Genomic DNA, 19,079 nt, shown 5'->3' on the forward strand with positions numbered 1-19,079 from the left:
TGATGACAAATCCAGTGAATATAACATAAACAATTCAATATGATAAAGAAGGATTAGGAGTCAAATGCATCATGTGGTTTCAACATTTTTCAGAAACCAAGTGTACACTGCTGTAATTAAATAGAACTTGATTAAGGAGAAAGCTGAAAAAGCATTATGTTATAAAGGAAAACAGCGTGTAAAACTCAAACCCTTGAGTTTTACTTTCTGCCAGGACCATTTATCCTGTAACATAATCAAAATTGGAATTTTTTGCAAAGATTTTAAACAAAATAATACTGAACATGAAGGGCTTTGTAGTAATGTACCAATCTGATTATTAGTGATATGTTCAGAACATATTTCATATGTTAGGCAGTCTTAAAGGGAATAATGAAATATTGAACACAGGCAGTGGAAGTAGGTGACTCAATAGAGGGATGAAAATCTACTTCATTAAAGTATTTGTTTAATATATGTGTTTCTCCATAATTAATAGAAGTAAATCCAGTTAGCTGCTGTGTAGTAGCAGATGTGTTGTTAGCATTCATATCTTGTTCTACCAGGTTTTGTCTTTCAAATGCCTTTGTGAGCTCCACGATCCACATACATTACACAAACAGAAAAGTCAAAACAATATTCAATTCCTTTGCCAAAACCAAAAGTACAAAAAAGCAAAATAGTGGATATTAAGGAAAGGAGAAGTTTGCATTCTACCCCGGAACACACATCTAAAGCAGATGGTGTGATTTTTCTTCATTTATTATGGTGACATAGTTTACACAGATTAATTAATGGATAACTTCTGTGAGATGAATCCCACTCCTGATGACTAACTAGATACTTGCATAGGAGTAAATTCTAAGAGTCTTTATTTACAGTGTCTGAGAGGCAATTCTGTCCTAACCATTACAGGGCACCACAGAATCCCAGAATAACTGAGGTTTGAAGAGACTTCTGAAGTTTACCTAATTTAACCTCACCTGCTCACAGTAGGGTCAGCTACAACAGGTTTCTCGGGTCACTGTCCAGTTTAATTCTGAATATCTCCAAGGATGGAAACTGCAGTCTCTTTGGACAACCTGCTTCAATGCTTGGCTACCCTAACAGGTAAAAAAGAAAGAAAAGAGGGAAAGAGAGGAAATAGAGGAAGGAGAGAGAGGAGAGAGAGGAAGGAAAGCAAGAAAGGAAGACAGGAAGGCAGGCAAGCAGGCAGGAAGGACTGAAGGAAGGAAAGTTCCCTGTATTCAGTTTGTATCAGTTGTTGCTTATTGGGCAATTACTTGCTGGCAGAGCATGGGAAACTGAAAAAGTCATACAGAACTTTGCATAGTGCTAACAGACATATGATTGAGAACTGAGATCATCCCTTCTGGTCACAGGAAAACATTTCTATAAGGATTTTTTTTTCCTAAGAATAAATTCACAAAACATTTACCACAAGCAATGACATGACAGTGGAAAAGAACACCTGGAGACCAGATTAAAAATGTATATTTTTCTGCCAGATATATCTCATCTCTCATAGACCTATTCTAGAGGTCCCTGCTACTCTGAGCTATCTTAGAACTTGCTGTAATGTATCCACTGATTATAAGATGAGAATAACTGTTCTAAAATATATGAAAAGTATGCAGTACCCAATTTTCAGAATGCAGATCTGGGTATGTTATCAATATTCTTTCTCAAGTTGTAGTAGCCCAGGTTTTTAATAAATACGCTAAATCTGTAACTATAGAAGAGTATGTCAGGTTTAACAGCTTGACACATTTCTACTACTATGGACACACCAGTGTATTAAAGGTCTTACTAATCGAAGAGCATTTCTTGCTTAGCTTTTTAATTGTCTTATTTCTTCCAATAAAAAAGACATAGATTTGCTACTGCATACACATAAGTATAGCTATTACTTTTGGGGATGCATTGTTGTTCCTTATCTATTTTTTCCACTACAAAATCCAATCAAACTAACAAAACCCCCCAAAACAACAACAACAATAAAAACCCCAAATAAAAATTTGTTTTAGGTCATATCTTGATCAGTTGTAAATCCACAGTGGTATGCTCAGACAACTTGACCTCTTGACTACAGGCAAGTATCAGGAGGCAGTTCTGGCAGTATGAATTTGATCTGTGTATTTATGTATGCATATTGAGAATGAAATCTATGTAGACAAGCATTCACAGGTAAACAACAGTATTCTGTACGCCATAAAAATGTTTTATTTATCTTTTGGTGCTCTTATCTTTCCTGGTCTAGAATACATTTTTCCCCTAAGTGATTTAAATCCGTGGTACAAAATCTTTTTTCCAAGACAAGCCCTCAAGCAAAGAATGAAGAGCAAAAAACCAAAACCTTCTCCTCAGCTTTATGGGTATTCATTCTGTTTTATAAAAGTATAGTATAAAAACTTAGATAAAATTGATAAAATCAATCAATATTCCCTAATACTTAATTCCAGAATTCTTAAGTTTTCCTGTGCCATTTCAATTATTTGAATTTATTTCTGAAATGTTGTAATGTTCAAAAGTACTGTTTTTAAAAAATTAGGTCATCATTTTCCTCATTTTGGAATAAGAAGTGGCAAGTTAATTATGCTACATACAAAGAAAATTTATCTCAAGAAATATACATTTTCCTCAATACCTATTTTACCTTTAAAACGTTGATTATACTTATGGGCTACAAACATAGAGTTACCTCCTGAGTTTATATGTAAATATGATGAAAGGAACACCTGAAATCCCAAAAAGATTATTATTGTGAGGTGAAACTGTTCTGTTGCTGATCTCCTGTCAGCATCATAGCAGCCTCCATCCTGCTTCTGTACTTATCTAGTAGCCTGTGTGGCAGAATGTGAAGAATAGCCATCTGTCTCAGGTATGGCAGCAGGTGCCATATCAGCTGCTGCTGGATGACAATAAATCTCTTCCAAGCACCTGGTAACTTTGATAGACACTTTTATCTTTATATAAAAACACCCCACCACCTCAAAAAGTTCTCTGAAAGAGAAACAAGAAACTCAACAGAACACTAGATGATAAAGGCCAGAACCTACTCGACTGCAGCCATACTGTGAAGTCGAGGTAACAGGGCTTACTCATGAGTTCTTTATCATGCACAGCATTCGTTTGTTTCAGTACAGTATTGTTAATATACTTGCATAAAGCAGAACTTGAGGCAGGATAACAGGTATGTAAAAATAAATGGTATGCCATTAAAATTCTACAGATTTCTGTTTGCATGGATGTGACTTGTGCCAGTAAAACCAAGGATATCTCATAATTAGGGGATTCAAAAAATGACAACTTTTCAACGTATCCACCAGTAACTCTACACCTGAAGTTCTTGTAGGAAGAAGATATATATAAGAACACTTGATCAGATTGTTGTAAAAATATTTTAAGAGTCTCACCTACATTTATGAATAGATCTGTTTTGAACTCAGAACTACTATTAACTATGTCGGTGAATAGTAATTCTTGAAATACACTACTCAACTGAATGTTACAGAAAGTACCCTGGCTTCATGAATGACAGATCTCCATGTCTGCATCACACAGTTTGGTCTCCAGTATTAGTTGAACTTCCTGTTTTCAGCTTTTTAACAGTAGATAATAATTTTGTCAAGTTTATGTTTGTCTCTTTAAAGAACATACGTGATGAAAATGATGATTATAGAGACAGTCTTTGAAGGAAAATAGTTAGACAGTATCAATCAAAAATAGAAGATGAGTATGTGATTCTTGTGAAGGAAAAGGCAGAACAAGCAGTTCAGTCAATAAATCAATCAATCTCAACAGAATTCTGTATATCTAAAACCAACAAAGAATTTTCTCTAAAACTCATTTTTCCAAATTAAAAAAAAAACAAAAAACAACAAACCTACAAAAGGACAAACCCCAAAGCACAACAATGGAACAAAACCCCAAAAACCCAACCAACCAACAAAAAAACCCCTACGAAAAACCAACCAGCCAACCAAACCCCCATCAAAACAACAAAACAGGACTCAGCTTATTTTTTATACAAGTAATCACTTTGAAGAGGTATCTAAGTAAAAAACCACTGAAATTATCTGTAAAGAGAATGCCTGATACATGGTACATTTATAATACTATTTTTAGTAAAATGAAGAGGCCACAATGAAGGTACAATCTTCACAATAAAATGTTGCACTTCTGTTACTTTTGACTTTTTTACAAAAGCTTTTAAAATAACAGGATAGGCAATTTTTTGCTCCCCAAAACCATCACTACAAACAATTAGAATGGCAGAGACTTTGAGATGTTTGTCCAATATATTTTTAGTCAAAAAACATCTAGTTACACAGAAAAAAAAGCACTCAGAAAACATTTGAACTAGGAAAAAACAATCAAAGCCCCCATGTAATAAGGCAAATTATCTTTCTCTTGTGCTGACTAGCCAAGGAAGAAGGGAAGATTTGCATTAGAATCAGAGATTACTGAATACCATATGAGCCATATGAAATTCTACACTCTGGAAAACTGAAAACCCAGCTAGGAGAAGCATAGTTTTCCTTACTGGATGTGAAAGATGCTGGGAAAAATTCTTTTGAGAGAAAAGAGTAATTTTACAGTTACATATAAATGCAATTAAGAAAGGATGTTGGAGTAAATACAAAAAATACAGAAGGGTATACATGAAATAAAAAAAATTTAATAGTTAAAATTAATATATTTCCAATAGTCTTACCATTTTAGAAGCATAACAAGGAAAGAAGTTTGATATATGCATTGTTCAGAAGCTCTTTCTACTCACCTTGAGACACCTCTTCTGTATGAAAATCAGGAGAAACATGTTTAGACCAAAGTTCCATAGACACAGCCAGTGCTGATGGAAGGTCATTGTCTAAAATTTCAGCAGGAAACCCTTCATCCACTTCAGTGAGAATTTTCTTGCTCTGGGGTATAGTAGGTAAACAGGTGATATTGTTTATTCCATCAACACAAAGAAACCCAGTGGAGCAGGAGTGTATAAGACAATCATTGTAATTAAGCTCACAGCTTCGTCCCTGAAAGAGAGTTTTCAACAAAAAGCCATTTTTGAAGGCAATTTACATTTCATAGTGATGTTAGTTACAATTATTGCTTTCTTTTGACTCTAAAATATTGTTTGCTTATATTAAGCTGTTTACATTTTCAAATAGCATGCAGAAAATATTCCTTAACTAATTTAATAGTATAGTTGTATATTTTAAATTTTAACTAAGTGAAATTTTGACTCTGATTATCAATAAAAATAATTTCCCTACAGTCTTGTAATTGGCAAGTATCAAAGAAAATATTGTTACCAGTAATAAAAACTGCTTAAAATAATAATCTTCAGTCAGTATGTAGGTTTACAAAAGACTTTTTACAGTGGACTTAGCTGTCTAAAAACATAAGGCTTGCTCTGACTCGCAAGCTAATGTTCTTTCCTTTTGTACCTTGCAGCCCATTGTTTGTTGTCTGTTGTTACCAAATCTGCACACAGCTCCCTGTTAATACCTTGCATTCACAGATAACACTTAGAAAAGGAAAAAACATAGCAGCAGTCTCAAATTGGACCAAGAATTCATTTCCTATTTTTTATCAATAGTAATAATTCATGGGAAGTCTGAAAAATCCTCCCTAGTAATAAAGGAAAAATGTTCATATTCAGCGGTCTGTAAAAAAGGCAAGGAAATAATTATGTGAATAAAATGCATTCTTGAAGAGTGAAATAAATATATGCAGAAGTCAGGCCTGGGTTCATTTCATTTTCACTTCTGTTGCAACAAACTAATAGGCTACGTGAAGAGAGACAGCAAACAGGATACTACATATTTGGATAACTATTTAAAATATGCACACTGTCATCCCTGAAGACATACACTTCTCTTACAAGATATCATCATGCTATAATTTCTGACTGAATCTTCTCCTGCAACTGGGGCACATGTAAAAAAATCCAAGCCTTCTCTAGAGCTCAAGAAGCATGTGTTCATTACACATTTTCCTTCAGACAAATGCTTAAAATGTCTTTCATGCCTACCTGGTTAACTATTCACACAGAACTTGGGACAACTTACATTTTCCAAGATGTGTGTCAACTCTATTATATTAATTTATGATATTAAGAAACAATAGCAAGCACAAGAGAGAAAGGAAGAAATCTATACATGAAAACCAAAATTACTTTTTTTACAAGTAGTTTAAATTATTCGGAGTTTAAACCACAAGAGGTTAAATTGATGGGTTTTGAGTGATTTAGATACATTCATGGTTGTTTCAATCAACTTTTTACTTTGTTTTGTCAAGCAGATGAGCTATTTGGTAAATTCATGACATCTTATAAGATCACTCACTGTATCAGTATTCTAAAGCACAAAGGAACAACAGGTCAATTAATACGTCCATTTCAATGCGTTTCCTCCTTGCTCTTTTCTAATTCTGCACACAGAACAAATGCTCAGTTTGAGCAAGCTCATAATCGTTCTTAATCCTATAAAACTTATGTTTCATTCTGACTTTCCTGTGACAGATTAGTACATTTTTATGACTATTACATTTAATGGTGAAGAGCATTTGATTACGATTTTATGACTCATAGAAACAAAGCAGATGTGGATAACCTCCAGTGTGCATGAAGGGTACATTAAGTAGTCATAGATAAATTTGATAGCACTGAAAGTGCCTGTAAATGCTTTAACAGTTTCCATGCAGGGGGATGGAATAATTTAGCTTGTGCAGATTTGTATTTAAAAGTAGGTATATGTCTATAGATGGTTCTACTTTAAAAGTAAACATTTATTTCATATACCACTGGCTAAGCTTTTCTTCTCAAAATTTATGAGAGATTTCACAGTCTATGCTTTATGATCCATACTTTGGGTAGCAGTACAGACATAGACTACAGAAGATTTACATACACATTAAAGCTGGAGTTCCTTGAATGCTTATTTCTCTGTGGGTTTCACTGTTTCCACTTCAGACCTACTCATGGTTAGGAACCAGAACCCATTGGGGCCTAACAAATATACCTCTTGAGGTGTTTAGACCATAACTTCTTATTTTGGACACTGGAGATAGATATGTTAAAAATGTTTCTGTGGTGGTTCCCCCACCATGTTTTCTTACTTTTATATTCCTTCCCAAAGCATAGTGGAATTGAAGGGACTGAAGACGGAAAAATGAATAACGGAATAAAAAGCAAAGATAATACATCTTAAATTTCATCTGCTTCAAAGACTTGTTACTTTTCCTTCTGCAAGGACTTGCTTGTTCTGCAATATACTGTATAATTAATACTCAAGCTATGTACTAACAGAAAAACTGCCCCCATGGGTCAAATATCTATCTAGCTCCATCATCAGTGAGTCATTAATGAATACTTTGGGAAGAAAACAGGAAGAAAACAAGCAGAGCTAGCATCTGGTAATTCACCAAATACACCATTCCAACTTTTGGCAATAATTAAATCAAAGACTCCCTGGGCCAGGGTAACATTCAGAAGAGCAATTTGAATAACAATGAATCTATCCTCCTTCTAACCCATTTTTGGGTTTATTTGTGGTTCTGGTCTCTACAGTGTCACACAACACTGACTTGTACCAATAAATTTTGCACTAATTGAAAAAATAATTTCTCTAAACAGATTTTAATCTTTCTCTCTGGTGGTTTTATTTGGAATTAAGAAGATTGTAGTTGTGAGACATAAATGGTAAAAAAATGTGTAACTGATCTTGTCCATTACAGTTCATATAAGATAAGCATGAATATTTAATGAAAAAATGAGATTATTTTAACAAAAGGATCTGAATGATTTCTATATAAAAATAATGACCCTCAAGTGACATATCCTTCATCTTCACTTGACATTGTTTTGAAAGCCAATCTCCTTTAGAAGGCAAAAAGACAGCGGTTACCATGGTCTGTAGGAAGTATCAATATGACCCATTCTACTCTGTAAAAGCCACCTTTCAAAAATGATATTAAATTTTATGAGATAGCTTTTTCCTTCTCAGGATGGTTTGTCAGTAAATTTAGTGAGATTATTTGCATTATTAAGATCCATTTTTATCTACCAAGCCCTTACAGTAAAATACAGACTTTACAAAATTGTAGACAAAGAGTCACTGGAACAGGGAGAAATTCCTGGTGAATTCCTTGAAAAAAGCATACATCACTTTTGTGATTCCATTTTATTCAAAAAGTATATCAACAATTCTGAGCAAGCTTAAAAAGAAAAGGCTTACATACAATATTTTCTGTGTAATGTTGAATAGCCAGGTAAAAGGAAAGATAAGAAAGAATTTCATCATCTCACCACAAATCCTGGCTTGCAAAAACAGGAATAACCAAAGCTGGGCTCCTTCTGAACACAGATACCATGTATGCAGGGGTTGGATATGCACTCATCAACATCCAGCTCACAATGGAGGCCCTCCCATCCTGTGGGAAAAAAAGCAAAGCAAACCCCCAAAGCAAGACTCATTAAAATCTACATCCATTTACTGAGTGTCAGTGGAACAAAGGTATGGGTAACGATCACACATTTTCACATATACAGAGATATATATTATGGGATGAATATTAACTGTTTTGGGATGCCTTTTCTCAGAGTAGGAAAAAAAAGGAATAAAAAATAAAAAGAGGAATTCTGAGATTACTGTACCAGATCAATGAGGAACATAATTTCTGAGCAAATATAGCTTTGTCTTTGAACACTATCAGATTCTGTCTTCTCACAGTTCATTAGTCAGATTACTGGAAATTTTATTGATATGCATTTCTTACAAAGATCTCCTTTACAAGTACACCACAAATTAAGCTAAATACTCGTCTTGAAGCTGTGTTTCTGATCATGTAATTTAAGCCTGTCTCAAACTTGTTCTTTGTAGGCTAAGCTGAAATGGAATCAGTCCATTTGCTCCGTAAATGAAAGCCCAGAATTCTGTAAAATATTGCTAGTTATTAAAGAACACCAGATTCTGCCATGATATCCCCACCACCCATTAGAGATTTGTTTTTTCTTCATTTTACTATTTCTAAACAAACTAACAAAGAAAACCCACAAGCGCCCTAGCAGTCCTGGGCTGTTACAAATCTAGTTACCACTGTTCAGCCTTTGTCTCAGAGCATGTATCAAATGGATTCACCTGTTACATTCCGGTCTTGCTTTAGCTGCCCAGGTAGAGGAGCAGCCTGCCCAGTTAAAGACTTCACCATCCAGACTCATGCATGAGCCTGCTATTAGTTCCAACAGCTGCTGTTGTTGTTTTTGAGCTGTCTGAGGTGCTATTAGAATACAGTTTGCATCTCTGCTTGCTGCTTCTGCACCTGAACAGCCTGAAGCTGCAGCCACAGAACTTGAATGTGCATCTATTATTCTAAGGGTATGGGGCCTGCTACTGGGACAATAGCTGACAAAATTCATGATCCATTACAGAATACATTTGTCAGAGCTAAATCCATTCCCTTTCCTGGTATCTCATGCTGTCACCACATGCTTCACTTTGTTCTCTAGAGGTTTTTGGAAAGCTGCAATCATCTGCCTTGTTCCTATTTCAGTCTTGGTACTATCCCTTTTCCGTTTCATTAAATTACAACAGGGAATCTGTTGAGAGGTATATCAGAGTATCTGCCCAGTTCTTTCCCATTGTTGCCTTTATAGACCAGAAAACCTCCAATCCCCAAGCTCCATATTTCTATACGTGAAGTTTAGAAGAGAAATATAAGATCTATTATATGTGAACAGTCAAAGCCTGCAAAAAAGCAGATTTTTTTTTTTTCTTATGTATTTCTACTTTCTCTCTCTGGATGATATTTTTTTTTACTTCTAATCCCTTTCTTCAGTTGTGCAACTTTGAAAAAAGTTATTCCTCTCAAAGGTTCCCCTGCCACTCCGAATTCACCCCTTTACAGAGCTGGAACCTTCTCATCTCTTCAGCTGTTTTAGAGACTCAAATAACATTTGAAAATACTGTATTAATTAAAAGAACTCCAAGATATGTAAAAATTATGAATATACTTAATGCAAGTTGTTCTTTTCTGTGTTTTTACCTGGTGGAAAAGTAATTTACAGATCTTTCATCCCTACTAATTTATGGTATTATTAAAAGGAATATAAAAGGAAGACAGATTATGCTTGGGTTGGAAGGTGTTTAAAACATGTTAGCTGTAGGAGTGAGTTCCAAGACCCCAGAGAAGTTTCTTCTACTTATACCAAGAATTTGGATGTTGCTTAGAGACAGCACAGTCCTTGGCTAGTGAGCAATTTTTAAATGTTTATATTAAAATATCTTTGATGTTTTATTTTAATAAGCTTAAAAAATAGGCAAAAATGGACTTGGCAATGTATTCTGTGTGAAGCACTTTACTGACTAAAAAATACATTTTTTAAGTTTTTAAGTCATTAATATCAGTGGAGGGAGATATGGCCATATGCAGTACCAGGTGGATATATAGTACTGAAGTTAGGTCATGACTCTGATTTTTTAACATTAGAAAGATCTTTATTTTCATAAATTCTGTATGACAAAATCCAAAAAATTTTCACTCCTTGGTTCATGCATCAGAACTATAGTGTTTTTCTGAATTATCATGTCTTTGACATTAAAAAAAGTTGCTAAAAATTATTAAGCTGTAAGCAACATAGTCTTACACATAATTAGCATTTAGTAAGACAAAGATACTTAGATTGAGTATTACATGTTAGAAAATCATTCCTTTTTATAAATTAAACAAATTAATAAACTGCCAAATTGACTCTCTCACTTATACTTTTGTCTATTTGCTTCAATATCTTCCATATTTTTTTGAATAAAATCTCTTAGATACAGTTTTGTAAACTGCATTAGGATAAATTCAGAATGAAAAAAAAAGCAAAATATAATAATGTTCTATTCACTGTGTGCTTTCTTTTAAATGTAGAATGAGTGGAAAGTCTCTAGAAAAGTGTAATATATACATGGTCACTTGACTTCAGGAGAATTTGCTAACATGTTTTTGCTTGTAAATTAAAATCAACAATGTGAACATATTTTGGCACAAAGTAACTAGATCGGATATATGGAGATAGCATGGGTTAACAGAATATTTATCATCCAGAATATATCTAAATTATCTCTAAAATAACCAGTAAGAAACTTTGTGTCAGTATTATCACAGAAACCATTTAGCAGTGCAAGTCAGTAAAACAGTAAATAGATTTAAACTGAAAAATTAAAGCTTCGGGAGGCAAGTACTCATATATTTCTTAATTTATGAACAACTTATGGAGCAGAATGCTACTTATGTATATGGATTAGAAATCCTACTTATGTTGAGAAAAGGCTTTTTATTAGTAGATGATAGGAGAGTATAAGTAGTCCTGAACAAATCAAATTTGTGATTGAATGACAATGCAGGCTGATTGTGACCTTTGCTTTTGTATAAATAATAAATCGCAAATTTTTGTAAGTCACTAGACCTGTTTTAGTGGATCTCTGTCAGTAGCAGAAAAAAGTTCCCACTTTTTAAGAAAGTGCCTTTCTTCATTCTATTTATAATGTTTAAAAAAAAGAAATTTTTTAATCCCAGCCAGCAGAATAAGCATGGGTATGTCTTACAACATCAACACTAAGTATAATAATAAAAATGTTACTTAAAGTGTTCAGAATTTCTTTTCAGTCAATCCCATTCTACAGGTAGTGAAATTATTTTGCTGCTAAACAGTGACTATTTGACTGCCTGGTCAGTTAGTGACATTAGTAAAGATCATAAACAACTTGGCTCTAGATAATACTACAGATTCCTTCAGTGAGCTGGTTTTATTTTGAAGCCTTTCTCATATGTTTACTAGAGTAGTTAATTCTCTTTTTATTTCATTCAAAAAGCTTGCCAAAAAGCTTATATTTTTGTACCTTATAGTTCATATACAACAAAAGAGCTTGACATGATTTACCAATTTTCTCACTAGTAAAACAGATAATTCAAAACTATAATCGTTTAAGATTGCTCTGTCATATGGCAGTTACCTTGTTGACATTTACAAGTGTATCCATTGATATGATCAGCACAGGTTGAGCCATGTAGACAAGGTGATGAATTGCACTCATTAACTTCTATTTCACAAAATTGTCCAGAAAATCCAGCAAGACACCTGAAGAACACAACATTCCAAAGTGTTACACTATGCATAAACATCATATAAAATAGACCTTGAGTGGAAACTGCATCTAAAGTATGTGCGTTAACAAGACCTCATGTATTATTTTCTGTTTCAAGGAGTATTTCACTGGAACACTTCCAGGTTTCATGTTGTGATATATGCTGATCTTTTAAGGGATTTATGGTGGTGAGATCCATCCAAAAATTTCACATCTGGATCATAATCAAGAATAACAGTCTCAATTAGAGTGTACTGGTTGTATCAAGGATGAATGCAAACCTTTCTTCATTTCCTCTTGGGAGATTGTCTACTAAAATAATTTAAAGTAACTAAATTCTTTAGTTCTTAGTATCTACTAAAATAAAGCTAAGTAACTGCAGCCTATGTTTGAAAAACTGCTTGCTGACAAATGTGTACTATCAAATGTAAACTACAGCATAAAAGCTAATTTTTAGGGCCCAAGTTTTAATTAGTATTCTAGGTATCAAATATTAGTTTTCTTAAACAAACTCTTCTGTATCTCTGTGGTTGTGAATTCTATGTGATAACTGATATCAAAGTTCCATATGATTTCAACATATAGGTTACAAGACTTACAAGACCTTTAATGTAGTTCAAAAATTCTATTAATCTATTACTGAAACATGTCTTTGCATATATACACAAAGTTTTATGGATATATGCAACTATGTTCTATAAAACAATGCCCCATAATGCTATTAATAACATTTACTCTTTTGAGATGTGTTGTACATGGATATATTTCACATGAGACAATGCTTTCAAGAAATCCTTTTAGTAACCGGGTGGTGCACATCTTTATGTTGTCTTGGGTCTAGTGAAAAGCACAAAGGTTTATGCCCCACTTAAGGAGGTGATGAGTACATTACCAAACTATCTTTCAGTAAATCTAAGTAATCATGTCACCTACTACTCAAGTTACTACATTGAGTGAATACAACATATACAATTAGAATGAGGTACCTGCAGTGCCCACCTTAGCTTTCCAGATTGTGAAGCAAAAGAGGAGGATGGACCATGAAAAACATATGTGTGATGCCTCCGGAGGGATCATTACACTATGTATCAGGAATTATATTTTGGTTTATTTTTGCTTTGACTATTAGACTATGTTTGTTTCATTTAGTATGGAATACACTCCGGGTAATGACAATGTGGAATCTACCAAGACAAGGACAACAGAACAGATTTGTCGAAGTCTGCATCAGCTACAGATGACAGCTATGACACACTGCTTTGAAAATGTACAAACTGAAGCACGCACTAAGATTTTTCAAATATCTAGTTATAATATATGAGACAAAACATGGAAAAGACAACTTAATGAGCGAGCCATAAGCCCACCTATTTTTTTTGTTGAAAAACATAAAAAAAACCCCAAAAAAAAACCAAACCAAAACAAAACAAAACAAACCCCAAAAAACAACAACAACAAAAAAAAAAAAACCAAAAAAAAACAAAAACAAAAAAAAAAAAGTAAAAAAAAAATCACTGATAAGATACAGTTTGGTCCTTTGATCCTATGTGTAAATGTCAAAGCCCAGTAGCTAGAAAATGACATCACATATCCAAGCATTAATCACCCTATCATTCCCCTATGCTCAGTGGATAGGGAATGCAGAGGATGATTCTGATCACCGAAATCTTAAATAGTTTTCTTCATATAACTTTGTCGTCACACTATCTACAGAGCATATTTAAAAAAAAAAAAAAAGAGGGGAGCAAAATTTCCCAGATATGAAAAGGATGAATAAATATTCTACTAGGGGAAAAAAGCAACTAGACACAGGGAATATAGTGCCAGTTTAAATTCAATTTAAATTCAACTTTATGCTTTGATGTAAATATATATACTTTATCTTAACAATAAAAAAGGATTAACAGAATAAACTGGCAGAAAAATACAATTATGTGAAATATCTAGACAGAACAACTACTATTTGCTTTATTTTTTAGTCCTAAAATACAAACATTGGAAAAAGGTCTTTTTAAGAACACTCCTGTTGGCTGCTTCGATTGGGCATATTTTGATATGTGGTGTGTATACATGCTGAGGAGTAGACAACAGTAAAAACTAGAGCAGTTTACTGAGCTCCTGTGGTCATAACTATTTGGAGCAAGAGTGATTAGTGGAGCAGGTTGTTATAACTGTCATGGAGAGAATCAAAATGTATGGAATCAGCTAGATATTGCAGGTTACAGCCTGGATGAACTCAGTGTAATTTCCTACTCAGAAAAGTTTGAGATATCAGAGACTCAAGGCTCTACAAAGCCTTGAGACTTCAGAGATATAAACTATACAACTAAGGGCCTAACTGTATAGACACTGAGATAGGAAAAAAAAAACATGTGGATGTATAAATTTTTGGCAAAATAACCTATTTTTTACTGCAAGCTTTCCAAATATTTATTAAATTTATAATACCATGTAGAGTGATTGTGTCACCACCAGAAATAGAAAAGTTTTAAAAATAGGACTTTGCCCTCAAATTGAAATTTAGATGGAAGACTCAAACCCATGAAAGCACTTAGATATCCAGTATATCAAGTCCTACATATATATATATATATATATATATATATATATCTCAATATGTGTAAGGTGCCCTTTTTCCCATGTCAGACAATCATTCAACTTATAGAATACTTCAGAATAATGGAAGCATTTAACATACTGATATGTTACATTTTTTGAAAAAAAAAAAACAACCCAACAAACTGGAATACTACAGTATTCAGTTTGCATCTGTTAAAAAAACAATGAGATGTAAACAATGACTGCAAAGACAGCTAAATTATTACAACTAAATTCTTCTGAGCAATTATGAAACAACTATAAGTAAGCTCAAACAAATGCTTAATACCAGCAGCTTTCACAAATTTCCAAAATCTGCAATAAACTTTACATTTTATAAATAGTTTTAATGAAGTTAACACTTAGGATGTGACAAGCACTTAAATAATTTCTTAACTTTTTTTTTTCACTCCTACCTTCCTTCATGTCTACGCCTTATCAAAAAAAAAAAAAAAAAAGAGCTTTTTTTCTGCCTTTCCACATTCTTGCTTCCCTTCTGTCATTTATTCTAGAACATTAGAAGGGACAGAAACAGTATAGTTTAAATATGGCTGATATTAGAAAGGTTAAGTAGGTATGGAATACTGTTCTTCTGCTATAAATGGAAGTAAACATAACTGAAATATTTTCGAATAGATTTCTATGTGGTGTTTGGGATATGAACATTCTGAGAATGAAAAAGAGGATTTGAGATAGCTTTCATATGAAGGTATGATCACTGCAAATCGTGTATGTTGATTCCCATCTAATAGAAAACAATTTATGTTTTTATAAGGAAATGCATATCTAGGTTTATCAGCAAATAACTCCTAGAGTTTATCTGAGAAATTAAGCTAATGCACTGTGAAGTCTGAGCTTTTAAACTACAGCAGGATCAACATAAGATCAATAGTTTGGTACTGAAAGGCAGCGAAAAACAGTACTCATTCGCTGTAAGAATAATGCATTCACAATTTATTTATAACTTGTTTTTAGGGATGTTGACAAAGATCTTTGTCTTTTCTGCCATTCCCTACAGATTTTTTATCTCATATAAGATGCTGACATACTGCGGTGAAGATATAATCCCTTTTGTGTTCTGCCTTTATATCAATCATTATCAGGAGTAATTATCTTAATTTGAGCATATGCCAATGCAATAGCTGAACAAAAGACTGAAAAGAGATAATTAAAGAAGGATTTTCATCTATGACAATTCTGGCTACAGTCAGAGTAAATTTTTTTCTTTGTTAGTAAACTTTCAGCCTCAGAAAAAATCTACAAGAATCCAAAAGTCAGCCACATTTTTCTCTACAACACTGATTCATATCCTCTTTTAAATCGCCACTATTCGAGTCTGTTTTCTATCTTGTCTTTGAGTCTATTTTTTTTACTTGTACCCTTTTCCTTCTCTCTCCCTCTCTTTCATCTGCCTTATGACCTTTTACAGCTTATGAATAATTTGTGTATTAGTGAGATAGGGGGTTCAGAAAAAACGGTTTCTACAATACAGAAGTTTATTAGGTTTATCTGGAGCAATGGTTAACAGCAATTGCACTTAGAAAAGAATGTTTATGCTGTAACCTTTACCTGCTTATGTGACTCAGTCAACCTAGTAAAATCAATGAATTTTGTGGACCAGTCCGCACTATAAAATTTTTGGGGGACATCAGTTTTTCTTTGAGACTATTAACCTTGCTGACTTTGGTGATGTTTTCCTAACACCTCTAGTTTAGGCAATTAGGATGTTGGGAAGAATAATAGATGAATATGAAAAGTACATCTTCTGAGTAACTGCCTTAGGTAAAATAGTCTTGTAAATGTGCAATCTCTCCTGATATTAGTAATTTTTTTTTCAAATCTGCATTTTCTGTCCAAAATAAATCAAGTTAACTGCTCTACTGTAACAGGCCAGATCTGTCACTGCAAATTTACACTGGGATTGGTATACATTATTAACAAGCTATGAAAAGTCACTGGCTAAATGTCATGGACGCTGAGATATAGCAGCACCTTGGGATTCATATAGCAAACAGTTTAGTTTTAATCATCTTGGATCACAAGGTGCGTTGACATTTGCAAGGCAACTTTTTCCTTTTTAACTTCCAGTGGAATCATACCTCTATTATCTCAATCATAATTCTTAACTTCAAATGTGATAGAAAGTTTTACTCTCTAAATTAAAGAAGTGAAAAACCGATCAAACATGGACCTTATAATTCATTTAATCGATGCTCATATGCCAGCTTGGAAAGGAAAAAAGGAAGAGCAAGAGCAAGGAAAACCAGATAATTTAACCAGCTTCAGGATTATTAGAGACATTTCTGGCTACATAACCCTTAGCACTACTGAGGCATGACCTTCATGAGAAGTATTAGCACTACAAACTTCTGCAGAACCTTTCTAATTTCAAAGAAAAAATGATTAAGAGCACTGATTCATTTTAAATATACATATCATTACAACATGATTTCTTAAAGCTTTAAATTTTTGGCAAGGGAGAAATTTTTCTAGTGTGATAAATAAAAAATTTAATCTTTATCATACGTTACTCTCTAACAGCTAACCTTTTGGATAGTAAATTTCAATTTACTGGAAGCCAATGCATCATTTTTGCCCTTTTAAGTAGAATTATTCACATAAAAATACAAAAACCCCCATCATTTTATTTAACTGATTTTTTTTCAGGATATACAAGGATAAACCAAAATCCTGGCCCTATCGACATTAGTTTGAAAAATTAAGTGTCTCATTTGAAAATTACACGGTGATGTTCATAAAATTTTGAATGTTCAGATCTTTTCCTTTGCTTCAAATTTAGCTGCTCTAATTTCTGTGTATTCTTTTTTGTTATCTGACACATCTGCCTGTCTATATTAGCTCAATACACACATAAAATAAAGTTTCCTCGTAAATGATTATATATGTGAAGTACTGTCATCAGGTTACACAATGAATGACCACAACAACCCATTCCTCATTATCCCTAAACCACCTGGGCAAAGCAGAAAGAGGTACAAGAGCTGGGAAAAAGGAGTGAAGCTAAGTCTGTGAAAAAGGGATTGATGGGATTAAAGAGCAGAGATGGCTTATTCTTGGTTTTTTTTTTTTTTTTTTTTTTTTTTTTTTTTCCTGGCCATCCTGTTCTATTTGAAATTGGCAATGAATTAAACTTTCCCCAAGTCAAGACCTTTAGGCAGTAGTTTCCCTATGTTTATTTAGACTTATGAGTTTCTCCATCCTATTTTCTCTCCCCATCCTACCGAGAAGGAGTAAAAGAACAATTGAGTGGCATCTGGTAACTAGCCAAGTTTAAGCCACTATAAGGTTCTGTGCTTTTCCAGTGATTTCTACTTAAGTACTGAAAATCCCAATTTATTTTCCTACCTCAAGAATGAATTCTGTTTATGGCAATCAAGACAAGGCTTCTATGGGCTTGCCAGAACCTTGGAAAGAAACCATCTTGGAAAACACTAATATAACATGAAATTTCTCATGAACTGATCTGTACTTATATTCTATATATTCTGTAAAAACTAACCAACCAAACAAAAACTTTAAGGCAGAATTATAAAATATAATTTTCAGGTAGCAATGATTTTGTTTTGTTTTTCCCTCTGTTTCTCACAATACTGCAGTTGGTGACTATTATTAACTTGTTCATACAAAAACCTATTAGCAGTAGAATCTGTCATCTGTCATAGCATTCTTGTTTCATCCATCAGGTTACTGAAACTTTTGCTATATTTGTTTCATTAAAAGTGAGATTAATAGCTATGGGCATGTTACTGAAGCTGATAGAATATTCAGAGAGGAAGTTTCTATAATTATCTAATAATGGCCAAGCTCTTTATTACTTTAGAATCAACTTATATAGGCAAGTCACTTCAACTGAGAAACGTTTTTTCAAACGTTCCATTAGTCCAAGCTTTGCATCATGCATTTTAAGCAACTTTCATAGTGAGCTTTACTGTGACCTTCAATGAACACAAAATATGTGGATGCTGGACAAGTCCCATACTGAGCTTAGCTTGGTAGATACAGTCCCATACAGCTTTTACCGGCTACAGATTTTGGGCTTTTATCATATTAAGGTCAGATGCAGGAATTCCCTAAGGAACACCGAAAAATGAAGGCACCACATGAATGTAGATTATCTGCTGTGTGGTCATCCATCTAGTCTGAAGATTGTAGATGCTGCTGATGAAGCAGCAGACAACCCAATCAACATGTATGACGTTAGACAAACAAACAAACAAATAAGTGTTCTACTGCTCTTGAAGTCTGAAAAATTGAGAGGAGAAAAAAAAAAGAACATTGAATTCTGTGTGCACATATGTGTGAACTCAGTGATTTCTGGGATCCTATGTTGGATCAGCATGGATATTT

The 19,079-nt window shown here is 33.6% G+C and overlaps 1 protein-coding gene across 1 annotated transcript in view; it reads right to left on the minus strand.

Annotated features, from left to right (window-relative positions):
• EYS (eyes shut homolog) overlaps nt 1-19,079 on the minus strand; it is a 722,813-nt gene that overhangs the window by 326,341 nt on the left and 377,393 nt on the right. Inside the window, exons 29-31 of the mRNA XM_063389422.1 lie at nt 11,982-12,106; nt 8,291-8,415; nt 4,763-5,015 (exon numbers count right to left, since the gene is read on the minus strand). Of these exons, the coding sequence (XP_063245492.1) occupies nt 4,763-5,015; nt 8,291-8,415; nt 11,982-12,106 (503 nt within the window). The remainder of the gene's footprint in view (nt 1-4,762; nt 5,016-8,290; nt 8,416-11,981; nt 12,107-19,079) is intronic.

The sequence above is a fragment of the Prinia subflava genome, chromosome 2 (genome assembly GCF_021018805.1).
Source record: "Prinia subflava isolate CZ2003 ecotype Zambia chromosome 2, Cam_Psub_1.2, whole genome shotgun sequence".
In the NCBI taxonomy this organism is placed as follows: domain Eukaryota; kingdom Metazoa; phylum Chordata; class Aves; order Passeriformes; family Cisticolidae; genus Prinia; species Prinia subflava.